At 46.3% G+C, this 20,875-nt stretch overlaps 2 protein-coding genes across 2 annotated transcripts in view; one reads left to right on the top strand and one right to left on the bottom strand.

Moving 5' to 3' along the window:
- Positions 1 to 3,793, bottom strand: part of CHTF18 (chromosome transmission fidelity factor 18) — a 45,957-nt gene extending 42,164 nt beyond the window's left edge. The window contains exons 1-3 of the mRNA XM_070760923.1: positions 3,578 to 3,793; positions 1,948 to 2,181; positions 1,279 to 1,426 (exon numbers count right to left, since the gene is read on the bottom strand). Of these exons, the coding sequence (XP_070617024.1) occupies positions 1,279 to 1,426; positions 1,948 to 2,181; positions 3,578 to 3,668 (473 nt within the window). The 5' untranslated portion in view covers positions 3,669 to 3,793. The remainder of the gene's footprint in view (positions 1 to 1,278; positions 1,427 to 1,947; positions 2,182 to 3,577) is intronic.
- A 40-nt stretch (positions 3,794 to 3,833) lies between these two features.
- Positions 3,834 to 19,718, top strand: RPUSD1 (RNA pseudouridine synthase domain containing 1). Its single transcript, XM_070760924.1, has 6 exons — positions 3,834 to 3,877; positions 8,173 to 8,365; positions 11,682 to 11,805; positions 14,674 to 14,776; positions 17,221 to 17,322; positions 18,546 to 19,718. Exons 2-6 carry the CDS (start codon positions 8,184 to 8,186, stop codon positions 18,944 to 18,946), a joined length of 912 nt encoding a protein of 303 aa, XP_070617025.1. The 5' UTR covers positions 3,834 to 3,877; positions 8,173 to 8,183; the 3' UTR covers positions 18,947 to 19,718.
- Positions 19,719 to 20,875: the final 1,157 nt, after the last annotated feature.

Here is a 20,875-nt window from a genome sequence, read left to right as displayed (position 1 = left end):
CTTCCCTCAGCCTTGGCCTACCAAACCTGGACTGCAAAGTGGTGGGCGACCACTAAAATGGTTTTGGGGCTCCTGGTGTTTTGTTTTTTTGTGGGAAACAGATCCAAAAGGCTCAGAGTGTTTAAAGTTGCAAAAACAGGTGGCCAAGCTAAGTGCCTGAAGGACCCCATCCCATCACTGGGAGTCCAGGCACTTCAGCGAGTGGCACCCTGGATTCATATTAATGGTCCACGGGATTTAAAATTATGAATTTAGTTGTCCCTGAGGTCTGAAAGGTTGACTGTGATAGTAGTGCCTATCAATAGCAGAAATCTTGTCACTGTCCTATCTCAAAACATCATTTGGATGGAAAAAGGCACCGAGGCTTACGCTATTTGATTGTCTGGATTGCCTCTGGATCTTGCAAATATAAGAGCTGGGGTGGCACAGCAGGTAGAGTAATGTACTGCAGGCCACTGAAGCTGACTGTAGATCTGTAGGTCAGCGGTTCAAATCTCATCACGGGCTCAAGGTTGACTCAGCCTTCCATCCTTCCGCGGTGGATAAATTGAGGACCCGGGTTGTGGGGGCAATAGGCTGGCTCTGTTAAAAAGTGCTATTGCTAACATGTTGTAAGCCGCCTTGAGTCTAAGGAGAAGGGAGGACAGAAGGAAAAGGGGGGACATGATCGAAACATTTAAATATGTTAAAGCGTTAAATAAAGTCCAGGAGGGAAGTGTTTTTAATAGGAAAGTGAACACAAGAACAAGGGGACACAATCTGAAGTTAGTTGGGGGAAAGATCAAAAGCAACGTGAGAAAATATTATTTGACTGAAAGAGGAGTAGATCCTTGGAACAAACTTCCAGCAGACGTGGTTGGTAAATCCACAGTAACTGAATTTAAACATGCTCCACAGTAACTGAATTTAAACATGCCTGGGATAAACATATATCCATCCTAAGATCAAATACAGGAAATAGTATACGGGCAGACTAGATGGACTATGAGGTCTTTTTCTGCCGTCAGACTTCTATGTTTCTATGTTTCGAAGGGCGGCATGAAGATTGATTGATTGATTGAATGAATGAATATATAAATAAATAAATAAATGTCCCACTGGAATGATGGAAAACTGGGGGAGCTTTTCATAGTTCCTAGGAGGGCAGATTTAGTATCATTCAAACTATAAACCAGATCTAGTATCATTCAAACCACAAACCAGATCTAGTATCATTCAAACCACAAACCAGATCTAGTATCATTCAAACAGTGTTTCGTTAAGCCTTAATGGGCTAACCTTGCATCCAGATTTTCAGAAAGGTCATTTGGAGAAAGCGTTGGTGCTGAACTCTCCCGTGGTGGGGAGTCTTCAGAGACATCTCCGTTGAGCTGCCCAAAGTCCAGCCTTTTCACAACTTCCAGTCGCCGCCGCTTTGGTTTCGGGGCTGTCAGAATGCCAGAGAGAGACAAGGAACAGCTGTTTTATTTGTAAATGGGTCTTCCTCAGCCCCAAATTGCCTTTACAAGGATCTGTTTTTCGCGGGGGATGCGTTCCAAGACCACCCGTGAAAAACGAATTTCCATGAAGTAGAGGAAAGATATTTTTTTATGTATTTAACGAATATTGGGACTTTTAAAACCCACCCTTTGCATTAAACAGTCGTTCTATAATGTTTCTCAGCTGGAACTACATGTGATATCCTACCAGTTTCTTTAATAGAGTACAGTACTACTGCAGAAGAATTTTATGAATTTTTAATGGATTTAAAATTTTCAATGGATTTGATGGATTTAAGCCCCCTTTGAAAACCCGTGAAATAGCAAATCCACGAAAGATGAACCGTGAAGTAGCAAGGGGTTACTGTAGTTCCTTAATAAAACTCCAAAGGCAACAGCCATCATTTGTAAATCAGCAGATAAAACAAAACACCACCATTTTTATTGCGCAATGGACTTTAAAACTCACTGTGAACTGTGCCAACGTTCTGGAGCAGACCATCTTCTCCCATTTCTGTGCTTGTTGGTGGGTGTTCGGGTCCCTCACATTTTGGACTACCTTCATCCAGCGTCTTCTTGGGGGGAACCCGGTCTGGCCCATCTTTTTCCTTGACCAGATCCCCAGCAGAGAGCGCCTCTTCAAAGGTTCGCTTCCAGCTGTGGGACTTGGAGGCCCTGCTGCATCGCACTGGGAGGGCTGGATCTGCAAGCAACAAGAGAGCAAGGAAGCCATTGGCAGATCGAAAACATTATTATTATTATTATTTAAATTGGATTTGTATGCCGCCCCTCTCCGTAGACTCTGGAAAACAAACCTTCCAGCTGGGCTGAGCAATCAATTCACCAGGTTGCAGTTTAGGCAGAAGGGAGAGATTCCAGGGGCCAAATCCAGGTAACTTCAGATCGTGCAGAATGCGACCGCAAGAGCAATCATGGACTTTCCTAGATACGCCCATGTCTCGTCAACACTCCGCGGCTTGCACTGGCTGCCGATCAGTTTCCGGTCACAATTCAAAGTGTTGGAAATGACCTATAAAGCCCTACATGGCATCGGACCAGAATACCTTCGGGATCGTCTTCTGCCGCACGAATCCCAGCAACCAATTAGGTCCCACAGAGTTGGCCTTCTCCGGGTCCCGTCGGCAAAACTATGTCGTCTGGCGGGACCCAGGGGAAGAGCCTTCTCTGTGGTGGCCCCAGCCCTCTGGAATCAACTCCCCCTCGGATATTAGGACTGCCCCCATCCTCCTTGCTTTTCGCAAACTTCAGAAAACCCACCTTTGTCACCAGGCTTGGGGAAACTGATATACCTCAAGCTGTTCCATTTTATGTATGGTTTGTCTGGACTGTATGATTGTTTTTTATAAGGGTTTTTAAAATTGTTTTAATATTGGATTTGTATCTCATGTATTATTTGTTGTGAGCCCCTCCGAGTCCTCGGAGATGGGCGGCATATAAATCTAATAAATTATTATTCATTATTGTTATTATTCATTATCTAAGTCAAATATCTAGGCCCAAGGAAGAGGAGACATTTGCCTGCAGGCTGCTCCGTCAGAGCTTGCTCACCATTGAGAGGCACTCTTTGCGCCTCTCAATGACAAGTTTGGGGATCCTTGCTTTAAGCAAAGCACACATTTTTACCATTTTTGCATTCTTACGATTGAACAGTAAGAAGTGGAATACTGTACTAATCCCTAGCGACTTGATAGTTCTTAAGGTGTGATTTATATTAAAGATATGCAGAAATAATCTTTTTGCATTTCTTTCCACAGTGGTAATTCTTAATTTGGGGGTGACCATAATTTTACATTTTATACAGCCTATTTAATGGGTCATAGAGAGCGGCAAGTATAACATTCCTCTCTGTGATCTTTGGAATGTTCCCATGCAGAATGTACAAGTCTACTAATTCGCTGGCTGGGGAATTCTGGGAGTTGAAGTCCAAATATCTTCAAGTTGCCAAAGTTGGGAAATACTGTCATAAGCGATGCTGATCTGTGACACTTTCCATGAAGCCGGTGCATTGAATAAACGTAACTCTGAGTTTCCAAATAAGTCCCGCCCGCACCGAGGGAAGCAACGGCCGCTCCGCCCACCTTCCAGCTCCGCCAGGACCTCCAACTCGTCGGCGAACTGCGCCTCGAACTCATCTTCGATGCCGTACAGCTCCGGCTCATAGTCCTCCATTGCTCCCCCCGCCACCACCGCTCCGCTCGGCGGCGGGAAAGAGCGGCGGCCGTCGGGACAACCTTCTTCCGGCCGTCGGGGCAGACCGGCGCGGGAAAAGCCCCACTTCCGGGAGAGCCCCCCTCCCGCCTGAGGAAGCGCTGATTGGTCCGCGGGGCCGGAGGGCGGGGCTCGCGGGGCCCGCCTTCGCCGATTGCCGGAAAGGGAAGGTGGGTGGTCTGCGCGCCTATCTCGGTGGGGACCGGGACGTGGCTGTGGCTGCAGTGGCCCCTCGGCCCCTCCCGTGGGGGAGGCGGGACCGGCCGCCGATCGGTGGGGGCTCCGAGGAGTCGCGGGGGGAGGGGGTCGAGGCAGAGCGCCTGCCCATGCGCAGAGTTCCTTCCTCCGGAGTCTCTCTCCTCCGTCGGGGGGGCTCTCTGCTGGTGCACTTATCCGGTCCAGGCGACGCCCGCCCCTCTTTTCTTCCCCCGGGGCTCGCCCTGAATTTGGGAGCCCCCACCCAAAAACAGTGAGGGGAGTTTTGCGGGCCTGGGAAAAGGGGCCACCCGGTTTATTATTATTTTATTTTATTTATTTATTCATTATTATTATTATTATTATTTTATTGATCGATTTTGTCCAATACACAATGAGGGTTTAGTAAATACATAATGAAGATTATAAAATATATACTCGTAGTAAAATATATCTAAAAAAGAATAGAAGACAAGATATAGGAATAAAATATTTTTATTTATTTATTTATTTATTTGTCAAACAAGTATAGTATTATAGTACATATTAACATAACAACATAACATAAGGTAGTAATAGAAAGGATAATAAGACAGTAGGACAGGGACATTAGGCACAAATGTGCACTTATGCACGCCTCTTATATATCAATATATATATATCAATGAAAGAATAGAAGAAATATAGGAAAAGAAGAATGGTATAGGAGATGTAGGAGAGCAATAGGACTGGACGGAAGGCATTCTAGTGCATTTGAATTCACCCTTACTGACCTCTTAGGAATCTGGAGAGGTCAACCGGGGATAATCTAAGGGTAAAGAGTTGGGGGTTTGGGGATGACACTATGGAATCCGGTAATGAGTTCCATGCTTCGACAACTCGGTTACTGAAATATTTTTTACAGTCAAATTTGGAGCTGTTAATATCAAGTTTGAATCTGTTGTGTGCTCTTGTGTTGTTGTGGTTGAAGCTGAAGTAGTCGCCGACAGGCAGGACATTGCAGCATATAATATTGTGGGCAATATTTAGATCATCTTTAAGGTGTCTTAGTTCTAAGCTTTCTAGGCCCAGGATTGAAAGTCTAGTCTCATAGGGTATTATTCTGTTTCGAGTGGAGGCAGGCCAAGGGGGTCGGCGGTGCTGGGGGTCTCCAGCCGCCCCTTGAGAGAGAGCCCTGGGCCTGGGGAGACCCCCCGGATCATGTGACTTGGGGGAGGGCAGGAAATTAGCCCCGGAATAAACAGGCTGCCCCACGAGGGGCCCTCGGGTGGGGTCTTCCGATAGGAGCCCAACAGCCCCCCGCAGGCATCTGAAAGGCTGCAGCAACCTCTGCGTGACTTCCCTGCTCAGCTCTTATTATGCTCAGAAGGATTTAGAAACATAGAAGATTGATGGCAGAAAAAGACCTCCTGGTGCATCTAGTCTGCCCTTATACTATTTCCTGTATTTTATCTTAGGATGGATCTATGTTTACCCCAGGCATGTTTAAATTCAGTTACTGTGGATTTACCAACCACGTCTGCTGGAAGTTTATTCCAAGCATCTACTACTCTTTCAGTAAAATAATATTTTCTCAGGTTACTTCTAATCTTTCCCCCAACTAACCTCAGATTGTGCCCCCCTTGTTCTTGTGTTCACTTTCCTATTAAAAACACTTCCCTCCTGAACCCTTGAACATATTTAAATGTTTCGATCGTGTCCCCCCTTTCCCTTCTCTCCTCCAGACTATACAGATTGAGTTCATGAAGTCTTTCCTTCCACCATTTTTGCAGCCCGTCTTTGGACCCGTTCAATTTTATCCATATCTTTTTGTAGGTGAGGTCTCCAGAACTGGACACAGTATTCCAAATGGGGTCTCACCAGCGCTCTATACAGCGGGATCACAATCTCCCTCTTCCTGCTTGTTATACCTCTAGCTATGCAGCCAAGCATCCTACTTGCTTTTCCTACCACCTGACTGCACTATTCACCCATTTTGAGACTGTCAGAAATCACTACCCCTAAATCCTTCTCTTCTGAAATTTTTGCTAGCACAAAAGTTTTAATGCAGGATTTGCATTGGCACAAAAGAGCATCAGGCTTCTAAATTTTATAGCAAAACTAACATTTCAAATGTTATCTTGTACCATAATTTGTTTATAACCTTTTAAAGTAAAATCGTGCTTAGGGGTGTTTTTTTTGCCAGTCTATTCACTGGCCCTTTATTCATAGCCACAAGGTGTTTGTGTGAAGATGTGTTAGCTTCCTTCTCTGAACAGGGAGGGATCGGAAATATCATTTTAGATATGGACTGGACTGAAACTAGTAATGAAATAAACTTAATGGTTTTCTCTAAGTATGATATTCGGCATAAACGTCTTCCATTAAAATTTCCATTGTTGCATAACTATTACTACCATTCATCCAAATTCTGCATCCATTGAATTGCACAGTGTTAACCGTTGGTGGTCAATCACTGAACTTCAGTATTTATTTATTTATTAGATTTGTATGCCACCCTCTCCGCAGACTCGGGGCGGCTAACAACAGTAAAAAGACAATATAAACAAATCTAATATTAAAAGTAATTAAAAAAAACCCAATTTAAAGAACCAATCATACATACAGACATACCATGCATAAATTTTATAAGCCTAGGGGGAAGGGAATATCTCAATTCCCCCATGTCTGACGACAGAGGTGGGTTTAAAGAAGCTTACGAAAGCCAAGGAGGGTGGGGGCAACTCTGATATCCGGGGGGAGTTGGTTCCAGAGGGTCGGGGCCGCCACAGAGAAGACTCTTCCCCTGGGTCCCGCCAAGCGACATTGTTTAGTTGATGGGACCTGGAGAAGATCCACTCTGTGGGACCTACCTGGTCGCTGGGATTCGTGCAGCAGAAGGCGGGTCCCAGAGATAATCTGGTCCGGTGCCATGAAGGGCTTTATAGGTCATAACCAAAACTTTGAATTGTGACCTGAAACCGATCGGCAACCAATGCAGACTGCGGAGTGTTGGTGTGACATGGGCGTATTTAGGAAAGCCCATGATAGCTCTCGCAGCTGCATTCTGCACGATTTGGAGTTTCCGAACATTTTTCAAAGGTAGCCCCATGTAGAGAGCGTTACAGTAGTCGAGCCTCGAGGTGATGAGGGCATGAGTGACTGTGAGCAGTGACTCCCGGTCCAAATAGGGCTGCAACTGGTGCACCAGGTAGGCAAACGTCCCCCTCGCCACAGCTGAAAGATGGTTCTCTAATGTGAGCTGTGGATCGAGGAGGACGCCCAAGTTGCGGACCCTCTCTGAGGGGGTTAATGATTCCCCTCCAGGGTAATGGACGGATGGAATTGTCCCTGGGAGGCAAAACCCACAGCCACTCTGTCTTATCAGGGTTGAGTTTGAGTCTTCAGTAGCTATTCATAAACCTTTGGGTTTGTGCTTTGCTGTCAAGGGATGCGTGCAGAGTGATTTCCTATTTCTATTGGAAAATCCTAAGTGATCTCCAAAAAACTTCTTGAAGAACCAGAAAATCCTCTGGGTTAAAGGACCCTACAGTCCTTTAATGCAGTGTTTCCCAACCTTTTTTGAGCCGCGGCACATTATTCATATTTTCAAAATCCTGGGGAACATTGAGCCGGGGGGGGGGGGGGGGGGCTAAAAAAAAGTTGGGACAAAAAAAAAATCTCTCTCTTCCTCCCTTTTGCTCTATTTCTCCCTCCCTCTTTCTCTCCCTTCCTTCCCTTCTTTCTCTCTCTCCATCCCTCTTTCTTTCTCTCTCTCTCTTTCTCTGTCTCTCTCTCTCTGCCTCTCTTGCTATCTCTCTTTTTCTCTCTCTTGCTATCTCGCTTTCTTTCTCTCTCTCTCTTTCTCTCTCTCTCTTTCTCTCTCTCTCTTTCTCTCTCGTTACACCACGCCGACAACAGCAGCATCGGGCAGTAGCCAGGGGTGGCGGCAGAGCGGTTGACTGCGAAGAATGAAGCTCTCCTTTTTCCCGTCTTCCTTCTTTGGGGCCCAGCAGGAGAGCACTGGCAACAGCGGCATCGGGCAGTAGCCGGGAGTAGCTGCGAGTGGGAGCTCCAGGTCGGAGGTACCGGCACCGGCAGCGCCCATCCCAGCTGGAGCTTCCCTAGGAGCTTTGTGGCACACCTGACCATGTCTCGCGGCACACTAGTGTGCCGCGGCACACTGGTTGGGAAATGCTGCTTTAATGGTCCTTCATCGTATTTGTCAAACATCTGAAGAATAAAGTCTAACCGTTGCGGGAGCTCTCAAGTCCTTTCTTTTTCTCCAAAGGGTTTGCAACCATGGAGCCTGTAAGCATTGACAACCTGTCAATTTTGTATCAAAGTGAGGACTTCATCGTGGTCAACAAACACTGGGATGTCCGTATCGACAGCAAGATGTGGTACGAGAAGCTGACGCTGCAGAGTCAGCTGAAATACCGATTCCCAGAACTTGCTGACCCAGGCACGTACTATGGCTTCAGGTCAGTGAGGGGCGGGGTGGGGTGCTGGGTCTGGACGAGGGAGACCTTGAGCCCCGTCCATTAAGAGAGGGCAGTTGGGATGCTTGTTTCCATGGCTGTTCCATCTGGGAATGCGGCTTTTACCTGTGTGCCCATTGAAGCTTCTCGTGCATGGAGCCATCCTTGGCGTTTGTTCTGTCTGGGTCACTCCAGAAGCCAATACCAACCCAAAAAGAGAATCCAGACACACTGGTAAAAGGCAAAGGCAGTTTTATAAAATCCAAGAAAAACACAGGTAACAGAAAATGTCCTTACAAACAGGAAAATGCTGTATCTTCAGATATATTCACGAAGGCCAAAAGTCATGCAGCAATACAGAATTCTTGCTGCCAAGCCAAAGCTGTAGATAGCAGACCTACACCTCCCACGGGTCTTCCAAAGCTGCTGGGCCACAAGCCAGGAACAGAGACCCCAAGAAACAAGACAGGATAACGCAACTCCAAACTGATAACACTCCACATGGCTTAAAGGGCTAGCCTGCCTTTTAAACCCTGCTGATGAGTACCACACCCAAACCCAGCTGTTTCTACTTCAATGGTGAAAATATCTCTTTAACTGCTCCTTTCGTTGCTCTGAATGTCGCTGTCTCATGTCAATGACAGCCTGTGCGTCATCACCTAATGACTCCAAGTTACTGGCTGGGGAGAGCCCCCCCCCCCCCCGGGGCTCTCATGCTGTTCTCCATCCCATTCCTGACTTTCCTCTCCCCCGTCCGACTGTTCAGCCCCCTCCTCTGCACTGTCATCCTCCTCCGGGCATGGAGCCAGCAGAGACACAGCTGGTCCCTGAGCAGCCTCAGGCTGAATCACAACAGCGTTCAACACAAGCGGAGCCTTCTCTTTGCTGCTCCATTTTCCTGCTGAGAGTTTGACTGCTGGCTTTTCAAATCATGTACAGTTTTTAGAGCAATGCTTTCATTGTTGCTATGTTGCCCCTTTATATTTTTCTCTTTTTTTTAAGTAAAGTTTTTATTCACACAAATAGAAAAACAATACAATTCAAAAAGAATAATAAACATATAATTAAAAGAAAGAAAAGGAAGGATGGGGAGAAGAAGAAAAAAGGAAAAACCTGTCAAAAGAAGAGAAAGCGGGACAAGAAAGAGGGACAGAGGGACAAAAAGAGAAAAGAAAATAGTAGAAAAAGAAAGGAAAATGGTTACATAGTACGTAATTTCCATTTTGTTTGCCCCTTTATATTTTTCTGATGTTACCAGTTGTGCCTTGGTCTTGATTGTGCAGTGGTACCTCTACTTAAGAACTTAATTTGTTTTGTGACCAGGTTCTTAAGTAGAAAAATTCTTAAGTAGAAGCAATTTTCCCCATAGGAATCAATGTAAAAGCAAATAATGCGTGCAAACCCATTAGGAAAGAAATAAAAGCTCGGAATTTGGGTGGGAGGAGGAAGAGGAGGAGGACAGTCACTGCTGAAGGAAGAAGGTGAGGTGAGGGGAATAAAAAAAATCCAAAATTTTAAGGCTTAAAAAAAAAGAGACTCTGAGGCGGTGAGGAGGAGCATGTGCCTCCAATACACCCGCCACGAGGCTGCCTCCCATACACTGGCTGCTGCTGCTGCTACCTGCTTCCTTTTCCTTCCCATGCTGAAGGGCTCCCCTCTTCTCTCAATCACTCGCTTTGTAGCCGGTGACTCCTCGGCTGCCCAGAGCGAAGGGAGCGTTTCTTTTCTCTGGGCGCTGGCAGAGGTTTATTCCCTCTCCAAGTGCCCAGAGAAAGAAAAATGCTTCGTTCGCTCTGGACTGCCAAAGCCTCCTTAATCGCCACCGAAAGGCTCCTCTGGCAGCCCAGGAAAGCCCAAGTTGGCCGGGACTAAAGGGGGAATGGCAGGAAACTGGCCAGGCATTTGTGCCGCTCTCAAATTTCCTGGGAAATTTTCCCAGGCTCCGGTTCTTAAGTAGAAAATGGTTCTTAAGAAGAGGCAAAAAAAAATCTTGAACACCCGGTTCTTATATAGAAACGATCTTAAGTAGAGGTCCCCCTGTACTTTAATTTTTATCATACCTTCATAAGTCGTTATTTGCTTCTGAAGGGGAGGGGGCGTCAATAGGTTGCCTCTCCCAAAAAGCAACAGCTGTGATCCCACCAAGAGTTCTAGTCCTTCAAATGCTCTAAACCAGAAACGGATCAATTTTTAGGCCTCGGCAGAAGAGCAAAGGGTCTACGAATACTTTAATTGGCTTAGGCCAGTGTTTCCCAACCTTTTTTGAGCCGCGGCACATTATTCATATTTTCAAAATCCTGGGCAACATTGGGGGGGGGGGGGGGGGGGGGCGCTAAAAAAAGTTTGGACAAAAAAAAAAATCTCTCTTCCTCCCTTTCGCTCTATTTCTCCCTCCCTCTTTCTCTCTCTTCCTTCCTTCCCTTCTTTCTCTCCATCCCTCTTTCTTTCTTCCTTCCTCTCTTTTTTGCTCTCTTTCTCTCTCCCTCCTTCCCCCTCTCTTGCTCTCTCTCTTGCTTTTTTTTTCTCTCTCTCTCTGTCTCTCTTGCTGTCTCTCTCTCTTTCTCTCTCGTTACACCACGCCGACAACAGCGGCATCGGGCAGTAGCCAGGGGTGGCGGCAGAGTGGTTGACTGCGAGCGGGAGCCCTGAACGTGTTGCTGGATGCCGTATATGCTGGCGTTGCGCTGGTCATGGGCGTGTGGCTGGCCCCGCAGCGCCAGCATGTACGGCGTCCAGCAGCACGTCCAACCGCCACCTTTGGTACCTCCACCTTGGAGCTCCCTCTCGCCGGCGCCATCTCCCCGCGACTGCCTGGGGCCGCTGCAGCCGGCACCCTCCCGCTCCCACCGCCAGTGCCCTCCCACCGGGCCCCAAAGGACATTGGTTGCCGCCCCCGCCAGGGAAGCTCCAGCTGGGTGGGGCGCTGCCGGTGCCTCCGCCCTGGAGCTCTTGCCACCGCCATCCCCCGGCTACTACCTGGTGCCGCTGCTGATGGCGCCCTCCTGCTCTTGCTGCCGGAGCCCTCTTGCCGGGCTCCAAAGGACACTTGCCGCCGGCGCGAAGAATGAAGCTCTCTTTTCCCGCCTTCCTTCTTTGGGGCTTAGCAGGAGAGCGCCGGCAACAGCGGCATCGGGCAGTAGTCGGGAGTAGCTGCGAGTGGGAGCTCCAGGTCGTAGGCACCGGCAGCACCCTGCCCAGCTGGAGCTTCCCTAGGAGCTTCACGGCACACCTGGCCATGCCTCGTGGCACACTGGTTGGAAAACGCTGGCTTGGGCAATGAACATATCTGGGTTTTTGTTGTTTTTGTTTTTTCTTTTAGGTTTTGCCACCAGCTGGATTTCTCCACCAGCGGAGCCCTTTGTGTGGCACTGAACAGAGAGGCGGCTGGCAGTGTGTACAAGTGTTTCAAAAACCGGACAGTCACGAAGGCCTACCTTGCACTGGTAAACTGCCCCTGTCCCTTTCCACCGGGTGACAGCCAGACTGCGGTGGTTTCTAGATTGTGGAAATGGCAACCTTTCTGAATGTTTAAATTTTGAATGAAGGGGAGAGACTTCGCTGAGCAGTTGTGTGTTTGGGGGACCTATTGCAGGTTGATTTGATTTGATTGATTGATTTTATTGGATTTGTATGCCGCCCCTCTCCGTAGACTCGGGGCAGCTAACAACAGTAGTAAAACAGCATATGACAATCCAATATTGAAACAGTTAAAAACCCTTATTGTAAAACCAAACATACATACAGACATACCATGCATAAAATTGTAAAGGCCTAGGGGGAAAGAGGATCTCAATTCCCCCATGCCTGGTGGCAGAGGTGGGTTTTAAGAAGCTTACGAAAGGCAAGGAGGGTGGGGGCAATTCTAATCTCTGGAGGGAGTTGGTTCCAGAGGGCTGGGGCCGCCACAGAGAAGGCTCTTCCCCTGGGTCCCGCCAAGCGACATTGTTTAGTTGACGGGACCCAGAGAAGACCCACTCTGTGGGGCCTAACTGGTCACTGGGATTCGTGCAGCAGAAGGTGTTCATTGCCAGCTGGCCCTCTGCCAACACTCCTGCCCCACCACCGGTCCTTTCTTCCCCACCGTGTGGTCATGGGGGAGTCACCCAGGGACACTCATCCTGGGCTGGTGGAGGACAACTAACTGCCCTCCAATCCCCATGGTGAAGGACGGGTCTTCCCATTAGACGGCAGTGGCCTCAGGGGCTGGGGGGCGGTGATGGCTCCAGGTGCAGATCTTCCTTCCAGGTGCCGCTGGAGGAAAAGAGCAAGAACTTCGCCGATCAGTTTCCGGTCACAATTCAAAGTGTTGGTTATGACCTATAAAGTCCTACATGACATTTCGCCCTCATCACCTCGAGGTTCGACTACTGTAATGCTCTCTACATGGGGCTACCTTTGAAAAGTGTTTGGAAACTTCAGATCGTGCAGAATGCAGCTGCGAGAGCAATCATGGGCTTTCCCAAAAATGCCCATGTTACACCAACACTCCGCAGTCTGCATTGGTTGCCAATCAGTTTCTGGTCACAATTCAAAGTGTTGGTTATGACCTATAAAGCCCTTCATGGCATTGGACCAGAATATCTCTGGGACCGCCTTCTGCCGCACGAATCCCAGCGACCGATTAGGTCCCACAGAATTGGCCTTCTCCAGGTCCCGTCGACTAAACAATGTTGACTGGCGGGCCCCAGGGGAAGAGCCTTCTCTGTGGCGGCCCCGGCCCACTGGAACCAACTGCCCCCACCCTCCCTGCCTTTCGTAAATTGCTCAAAACCTACCTATATCACCAGGCATGGGGGAATTGAGACATCTCCCCCGGGCTTATATAGTTTATGTATGGTATACTAGTGTTGTATGATTTTTAAATGATGGGTTTTAGATAATTTTTAATATTAGATTTTTTACATTGTATACTGTTATTATCATTGTTGTGAGCCGCCCCTGTAGAGGGGGGGCATGCAAATCTAATAAGTAAGTAAGTAAGTAAGTAAGTAAGTAAGTAAGTAAGTAAGTAAGTAAGTAAGAAAGAAAGAAAGAAAGAAAGAAAGAAAGATTCTTGAGTTATTTTTCCCTTTATGACATTGATCCAAGGAATTTTTCCTAAGCTCTCTCTGAGTTTATCAAAATCAGCTTTTAAAATCTAAGACTTTGGTATCGTGTTCTATTGTTTGTGTTTGCGTTGTGTTGAATTCTAGTATGAGATGGTCACTTTCACCCAAGGTTCTTGCAGTTTCAACTCCCTCTATCACTTCTTTTCTGTTTGTAAGTATTAAGTCCAGTATGGACGTCCCTCCAGTTCCCTCCTCTACCTTTTGGACAACAAAGTTGTCATCTAGGTTGGTAGGAGGCTGACTCTGTAAACTGCTTAGAGAAGGCTGTAAAAGCACCAGGAAGCGGTATATATATATATCCCTAGGTACGTCCATGTCTCATCAATACTCCATGCCTTGCACTGGCTGCTGTTCAGTTTCTGGTCACAATTCAAAGTGTTGGTAATGACCTATAAAGCCCTACATGGGATCGGATCAGAATACCTATGGGACCGCCTTCTGCTACACAAATCCCAGCGACCGATTAGGTCCCACAGAGTTGGTCTTCTCCTGTCGACTAAACATTGTCTTTTGGTGGGACCCAGGGGAAGAGCCTTCTCTGTGGCGGCCCCGGCCCTCTGGAATCAACTCTCCCTGGAGATTAGAATTGCTCCCACCCTCCCCGTCTCCTGCAAAATGTTAAAGACCCACTTATGTCGCCAGGCATGGGGGAACTGCTTCCTCCCCCCCCTCTGCTGACTATAGCACTTGAGAATGGTATGATTGTGTAACATTGATTGTTTCTTAATATTAAGGGGTTTTAATTCTAGCTTTTACTAATATTAGATTTGTACCGCTGTTTATTGTATTTTATTATTGTTGTGAGCCGCCCCGAGTCCTCGGAGAGGGGCGGCATACAAATATTATTATTATTATTATTATTATTATTATTATTATTATTATTATTATTATTGTGTTAAATGCTATTGCTGTCTATAAATCCTGGGCTACTTGTTTATTTGTTTACTTACTTACTTACTTACTTACTTACTTACTTACTTACTTACTTACTTACTTACTTACTTACTTATTTAATTTATTGGATTTGTATGCCACCCTCTCCGGAGACTCACCCACCTACACCCCCTGGTGGTTGTCGAGGGAAAAATGAGAGAATCGTGTATCTTACTTTGCATTCTTGGAGGAAAAGCAAGCGATAAACCTAACGAACCAACCCAAATGGCATTGCCAGTCACTGCTCTGAAGTGTCTTCTCTTTGGACAGGTGAGAGGCCACATCCAGGAGGCCAGGCGGACGATCTGCTTTGCTATAGGAAAGAACACGACAGAAGGGCTGACCCACATGATGTGCACCGAAGGGACCGATGGTAGGCTGCTGGGACTGGGACGTCCCTCTTCTGCCTTCAAAGGCTGCTCTGTTGCATGCCAAAGAATCAGGGATCCCAGCAGGGAGTTTTGCCTCTGGGGCAGCCGATAGATTGCTTTTCTCTTTACTTTTAATTCCTCCCACCCAGCCCCTGTATCCTCCCTTGCCTTGTGCCTGCTTTGGCTGCTGAAGGTTCACCCTCCAATTCTCTAGCCCAGTGTTTCCCAACCTTGGCAACTTGAAGATATTTGGACTTCAACTCCCAGAATTCCCCAGCCAGCATTCGCTGGCTGGGGAATTCTGGGAGTTGAAGTCCAGATATCTTCAAGTTGCCAAGGTTAGGAAAAACACTGCTCTAGTCTAGGCAGGCCTGGAAGAGATACGCTCTGAAGCGCTTCTGCCAAGGAAACAGAGCCTAGTCCAGGTGACTCTATCACCTGATCCAGGATCAGGCAGCTTTGAAGCCGTCAACTGCCCTTATGATTTCTTTCCTAGCCCTCCTTTGTGCTTTTAATCTGCTTTGTAATCATTTAAATATTTAAACATGTAAATATGTTAAAAGGGCTAAATAAGGTTCAGGAGGGAAGTGTTTTTAATAGGAAAGGGAACACAAGAACAGGGGGGGGGCACAATCCGAGGTTAATTGGGGGAAAGATTAGAATCAACCTGAGAAAATATTATTTGACTGAAAGAGTAGTAGATGCTTGGAACAAACTTCCAGCAGACGTGGTTGGTAAATCCACAGTAACTTTTTTTTTTTTAGACTTTGTAATGTAAAACTGTTATTTTAGATTTTAATTATTAGATTTGTTACCATTTACAGTAGTACCTCTAGATACGAGCTCCTCCGCATGCGAGTATTCCAAGTTACGAGCCGAGACGCGAGCAAAATTTCTGTTCGACACCCGAGCTCAAATTCGGGATACGAGCCGAGCGTCCACTAGGTGGCGCAAGAATTCCATGTTTCCAGTTATCTCGGCGCGAAAAACACCAAGTCTAAAGGCATTCGTTCGAGATGCGAATTGATCGACATACGAGCTCTGGTCTGGCATGAATTAAACTCGTATGTCGAGGTACCACTGTATTGTTTTTATCACTGTTGTGAGCCGCCCCGAGTCTACAGAGAGGGGCAGCATACAAATCTAATAAATAATAATAATGATAACTGAATTTAAACATGCCTGGGATAAACATCTATCCATCCTAAGATAAAATACACGAATTAGTATAAGGGCAGACTAGATGGACCATGAGGTCTTTTTCTGCCGTCAATCTTCTATGTTTCTATGTTTCTATTGTACCTAACTGAAGGACAGTGTCTCTGTGTATCAAAGACTGGTTTGTGAGCCAGGTTTAAGACAGCTTGGCTTTCAACCAATCCTTAATTGATAGGTCACGTATTCAGAGAATGTCTTAAACTTAAAAGAGAAAACAAAAATAATTAGTTTTGTCTCCTTATGAGGACTGTATATGATTGCCTTAATTGGTTGGTTGGTTGAATACATAATCCTAGAAAAATGCTCTCCTTCTCTTCCTAGACATTGTATCAGCCTATGTGCATCATAGAATTCAAGCTAATACAGTGATGCCTCATCTTACAAACGCCTCGTCATACAGACTTTTCGAGATACAAACCCGGGGTTTAAGATTTTTTTGCCTCTTCTTACAAACTATTTTCACCTTACAAACCCACCGCCGCCGCTGGGATGCCCTGCCTCCGGACCTCCGTTGCCAGCGAAGCACCCGTTTTTGCACTGCTGGGAGTCCCCTGAGGCTCCCCTTGCTGGAAAACCCCACCTCCAGACTTCTGCATTTTTGTGATGCTGTAGGGAAATCCCAGGAGGGGAATCCCAGGATCGCAAAAACGGGAGCTCCATTGGCAACGGAAGTCCGGAGGTGGGGTTTCCCAGCAAGGGGAGCCTCAGTGAAATTGCAGCATCGCAAAAACACAGAGGTCCGGAGGTGGGGTTTCAAGGACTTCGGTGTTTTTGCGATGCTGCGATTTCACTGAGGCTCCCCTCGCTGGGAAACCCCACATCTGGACCTCTGTTGCCAGCAAAGCACTCGTTTTTACGATGCTGGGATTCTCCTGCTGGGATTCCCCTGCAGCATTGCAAAAACACAGAAGTCCGGAGGTGGGGTTTCCCATGGAGGGGAACCTCAGGGGAATCCCAGCCACGCAAAAACGGTCGCTTCGGCTGGCAAATGGGGTGAATTTTGGGCTTGCAGGCATTAATCGCTTTTCCATTGATTCCTATGGGAAACATTGTTTCGTCTTACAAACTTTTCACCTTAAGAACTTCGTCCCGGAACCAATTAAGTTTGTAAGACAAGGTATCACTGTAGTTGTGAAATGTACCTTGCTGGGCTATATGCTGAAATTTTTGAAACTGCTGAATTAACTCTTATCGCTTCTTAATAAAAGCAATGTCTAATTCTTAACAGGTTGCAAAAGCCCGAAACCTTGTCGGTCAGAACTTGTAGTCCTTGAATATGGGTTGTACAGTGGAGAGCCAGCTACAAAAGTGCTTTTACAGCCTCTCACAGGTACAGAGATCCCCCCCCCCGCACCGAATTTGCATAGAATTTCTGCCTTACAAAAGAGGGGTCACTGTTTACCATCCTTCCTTGTTTCTTTATGGTTCTGTAGGCTTGGTTGGTACATGGAGAAATAATGCTAAAACCATATATTAATTTAAGTTGCATGCCCCTCGCCTCCCTATCCAGCGAATCTTTAGAAAGTAAACTTCGAAATTTCACGTGTCCGTGGTAAAATATAGAATTTATAGAATTTTATTGGCCGTGTGATTGGACACACAAGGAATTTCGTAAATTACTCAAGACTCACTTATACCACCAGGCATGGGGGAGTTGAGACACCTTTCACCCCCAGGCTTCTTTATATTTTGTTTCATGTTTGGTATGAATGTGCTGTTTGGTTTTTAAATATATGATAGGGTTTTATATGCTTCTTTTAATATTACATTTGTTTTGTTATAATATTGTTTTTATTGTTGTGAGCCGCCCCGAGTCTTTGGAGAGGGGCGGCATACAAATCTAATAAATAAAAATACAAATCTAATAAATAAATTTGTCTTGGTGCATATGCTCTCAGCGTACATAAAAGAAAAAGATACATTTGTCAAGAATCATGCGGTACAACACTTAATGATTGTCCTAGGGGTCAAATAAGCAATGAAGAAACAATCAATATTAATAAAAATCTGAGGATACAAGCAACAAGTTACAGTCATACAGTCCTAAGTGGGAGGAAAAGGATGATAGGAATGATGAGAAAAACTAGTAGAAATAGAAGTGCAGATTTAGTAAAAAGTCTGAAAGTGTTGATGGATTTATTTGTTTAGTAGAGTGATGGCGTTCGGGAAAAAACTGTTCTTGTGTCTAGTAACCTTGGTGTGCAGTGCTGTGTAGCGATGTTTTGAGGGTAGGAGTTGAAACAGTTTGTGTCCAGGATGCGAGGGGTCAGTAAATATTTTCCCCACCCTCTTTTTGACTCATGCAGTATCCAGGTCCTCAATGGAAGGCAAGTTGGCAGCAATTGTTTCTTCTGCAGTTCTGATTGTCCTCTGAAGTCTGTGTCGGTCCTGTTGGGTTGCAGCACCAAACCAGACAGTTATAGAGGTGTAGCTGAGAGACTCAATGATTCCTTTGTAGAACTGTATCAGCAGCTCCTTATATTTTTAAAGAAGCTTTTAAAAGCAAGACTTCTTGTTTCCTTTCTTGTTTTCCTTGTGCGTTTCCTTTCTTAGGAAGAACCCACCAGCTCCGGGTCCATTGCAGCGCCATCGGGCACCCGATTGTTGGGGACTTCACCTACAGCTTCAAGAAGGACAGCGCTCCCTATCGGATGATGCTACATGCATATTATCTGTGCATTCCAACCAGCAAGGAGCTTATCGAAGTGAGCGCCCCGGATCCCTTTGTCCCGTCCCTCGACCGCAGTTGGGTCTCTCAGCGTCTCACACGCCCCTTGGATGAGCTGATCCAGGAAGTGAAAGACAAGAGCCTCTGGGCAGAGGAGGAAGGAGAGCAGGAAGCCCCATCGGCTGCCCCAAGTTCAGGTGAGGCCACGCCTGAAACGAAGACCCAAGACATGGAGCGACAGCAAACCCACTGCAAGCAGTGGTTGTCCGAATGGGCACCGGAGTGAAATGGCTACTCCTTTGCGATGGAGATTGAAGCCATTTCTCTTTACAGCCTCGACCCCCTGAACTAAATACGGGCACTTTTCTGCTTTAGCTTCACGTTTCCCCAGGAATGAAGAGCACTGCAGCCGTAGATTGTGATCCCAAAAGTTGTGTACCTGCACTGCGATATTTTAGTTCTCTTGGCTCAGGAGAGAGGAGACCCAGGCCAGATGGGTGATATCATTGGGTGTACGAAGGGGCCGAATTGATGTGTAGGTAGTCCTCGATTTATGACCACAGCTGAGCCTAAAATTTCCGTTGCTAAGCAAGGATTTTGCCCCGTGTTATGACCTTTCCTGCCACGGTTGTTAAGTGAATCACTGCCATTGTTAAGTCAGTAACAGTTTTTATGTCAGTCTGGCTTCCCCCATTGACTTCGCTTGTCAAGAGGTCATCCCGTGACCCCGGGTCACTGCAACTGTCATAAATACATGCCAGTTGCCAAGCAACCAAATTTTGATGGTGTGATTGATTGCAGGAATGCGGGAATGTTTTCAAAAAGAAATGACAAGAATGAAGTTTGATGGCTTGGTTAGGTTAAATTCAAAAACTACGGAATGTTTTATTGCTGTGTGGGAGATACCGGGTAGATGGAGGGCTAAAAAAAAAATATTCAAGGCGATTTTATAGAATATAATTCTTTATTGTCCAAGTGTGATTGGACACAAGGAATTTGTCTCCAGTGCAGAAGCTCTCTGTGTACGTACGTGCCACAACAAAGTTTATGTTTATTTAGATTTGTATTTAGATTTGTATGCCGCCCCTCTCCGCAGACTTGTCATAGATCATAAACCATATTTACAATTATTAATCATAAGATTCAAACGTCAAGTGATAAATCATAAGATTCCAGTAGGAGAAGATAGTAGGATGATGAGTGTTCTGTCGGGCTCTCTGGTTGACTCCTCCCGAAAATTCACAGGTACAAATTTCAGACACACACACGTTTGAAAATTCAAAACAATGTTCTTTATAATGAAAATTCACATAAACTAAGCCCTCTTTTTGTATAGCAAAGAGCACTAGTCTCCAAACAAATTGGTAATTTATGCAAGTCCCTTATCAGTTCTGTGATACTTAGCTTGCAGCTGTGAGGCAATTCACAGTCCTTCTTCTTTCACAAAGTGAAAGAACTTTGTTCTGGTTTAGTTTCAAAGCGGGAAAAAATCAGCACACGAAAGGTCAAAGTCAGCAAAGCAGTCACGAAACACAACGATCAGATAATCCTCCACAATGGCCAAACCCACAGGCTGCTATTTATAGTAGCCTCACTAATGACCACAGCCCCACCCAACCACAAGTGGCCTCATTTTCTTTGATAACAATCTCTCAGTTGTTGCTGCCTATGCATCGCTCTCCGCATGCGTGGCTGTATCATTAACTCTTGTTCTGAATCCAAGGAGGAGCTAGATAATTGATCTCCTTCTGAGCTGTCTGCCACACTCTCCTCCTCTCTGTCACTCATGTCTTCTTGGTCAGAGGAGCCTTCATCAGCAGATTCCACCGGGGGCAAAACAGGCCTGCAGCATGTGGATGTCTCCCCCACATCCACAGTCCTTGGGGCAGGAGCTGGGCCAGAGCTAACCACAACAATGAGAAGATGAGAAATGAGAAGTTGAGAGTGATGATAGTAGCAATAGAGCCTACTATACAGGTAAAAATCTTAGGCCTAAGACAGTGCTCTGGGAATTAAATGTTCAGCAGAACGATGACATGGAGAAAAACTCTTTGAGTCTAGGGTTTTTATGGTATGGAATGCCCTATAACAGTGATGGCGAATCTATGGCATGGGTGCCACAATGTGGCACATGGAGCCATATCTGCTGGCATGCAAGCTGTTGCCCTAGCTCAGCTCTAATGCGTATGTGTGTGCCGGCCAGAAAATCTTTGGC

Source organism: Erythrolamprus reginae, chromosome 9 (genome assembly GCF_031021105.1).
Source record: "Erythrolamprus reginae isolate rEryReg1 chromosome 9, rEryReg1.hap1, whole genome shotgun sequence".
In the NCBI taxonomy this organism is placed as follows: Eukaryota; Metazoa; Chordata; class Lepidosauria; order Squamata; family Dipsadidae; genus Erythrolamprus; species Erythrolamprus reginae.
The sequence above is the reverse complement of the archived record's forward strand: the minus strand, read 5'-3'. Positions and strand labels throughout refer to the sequence as shown.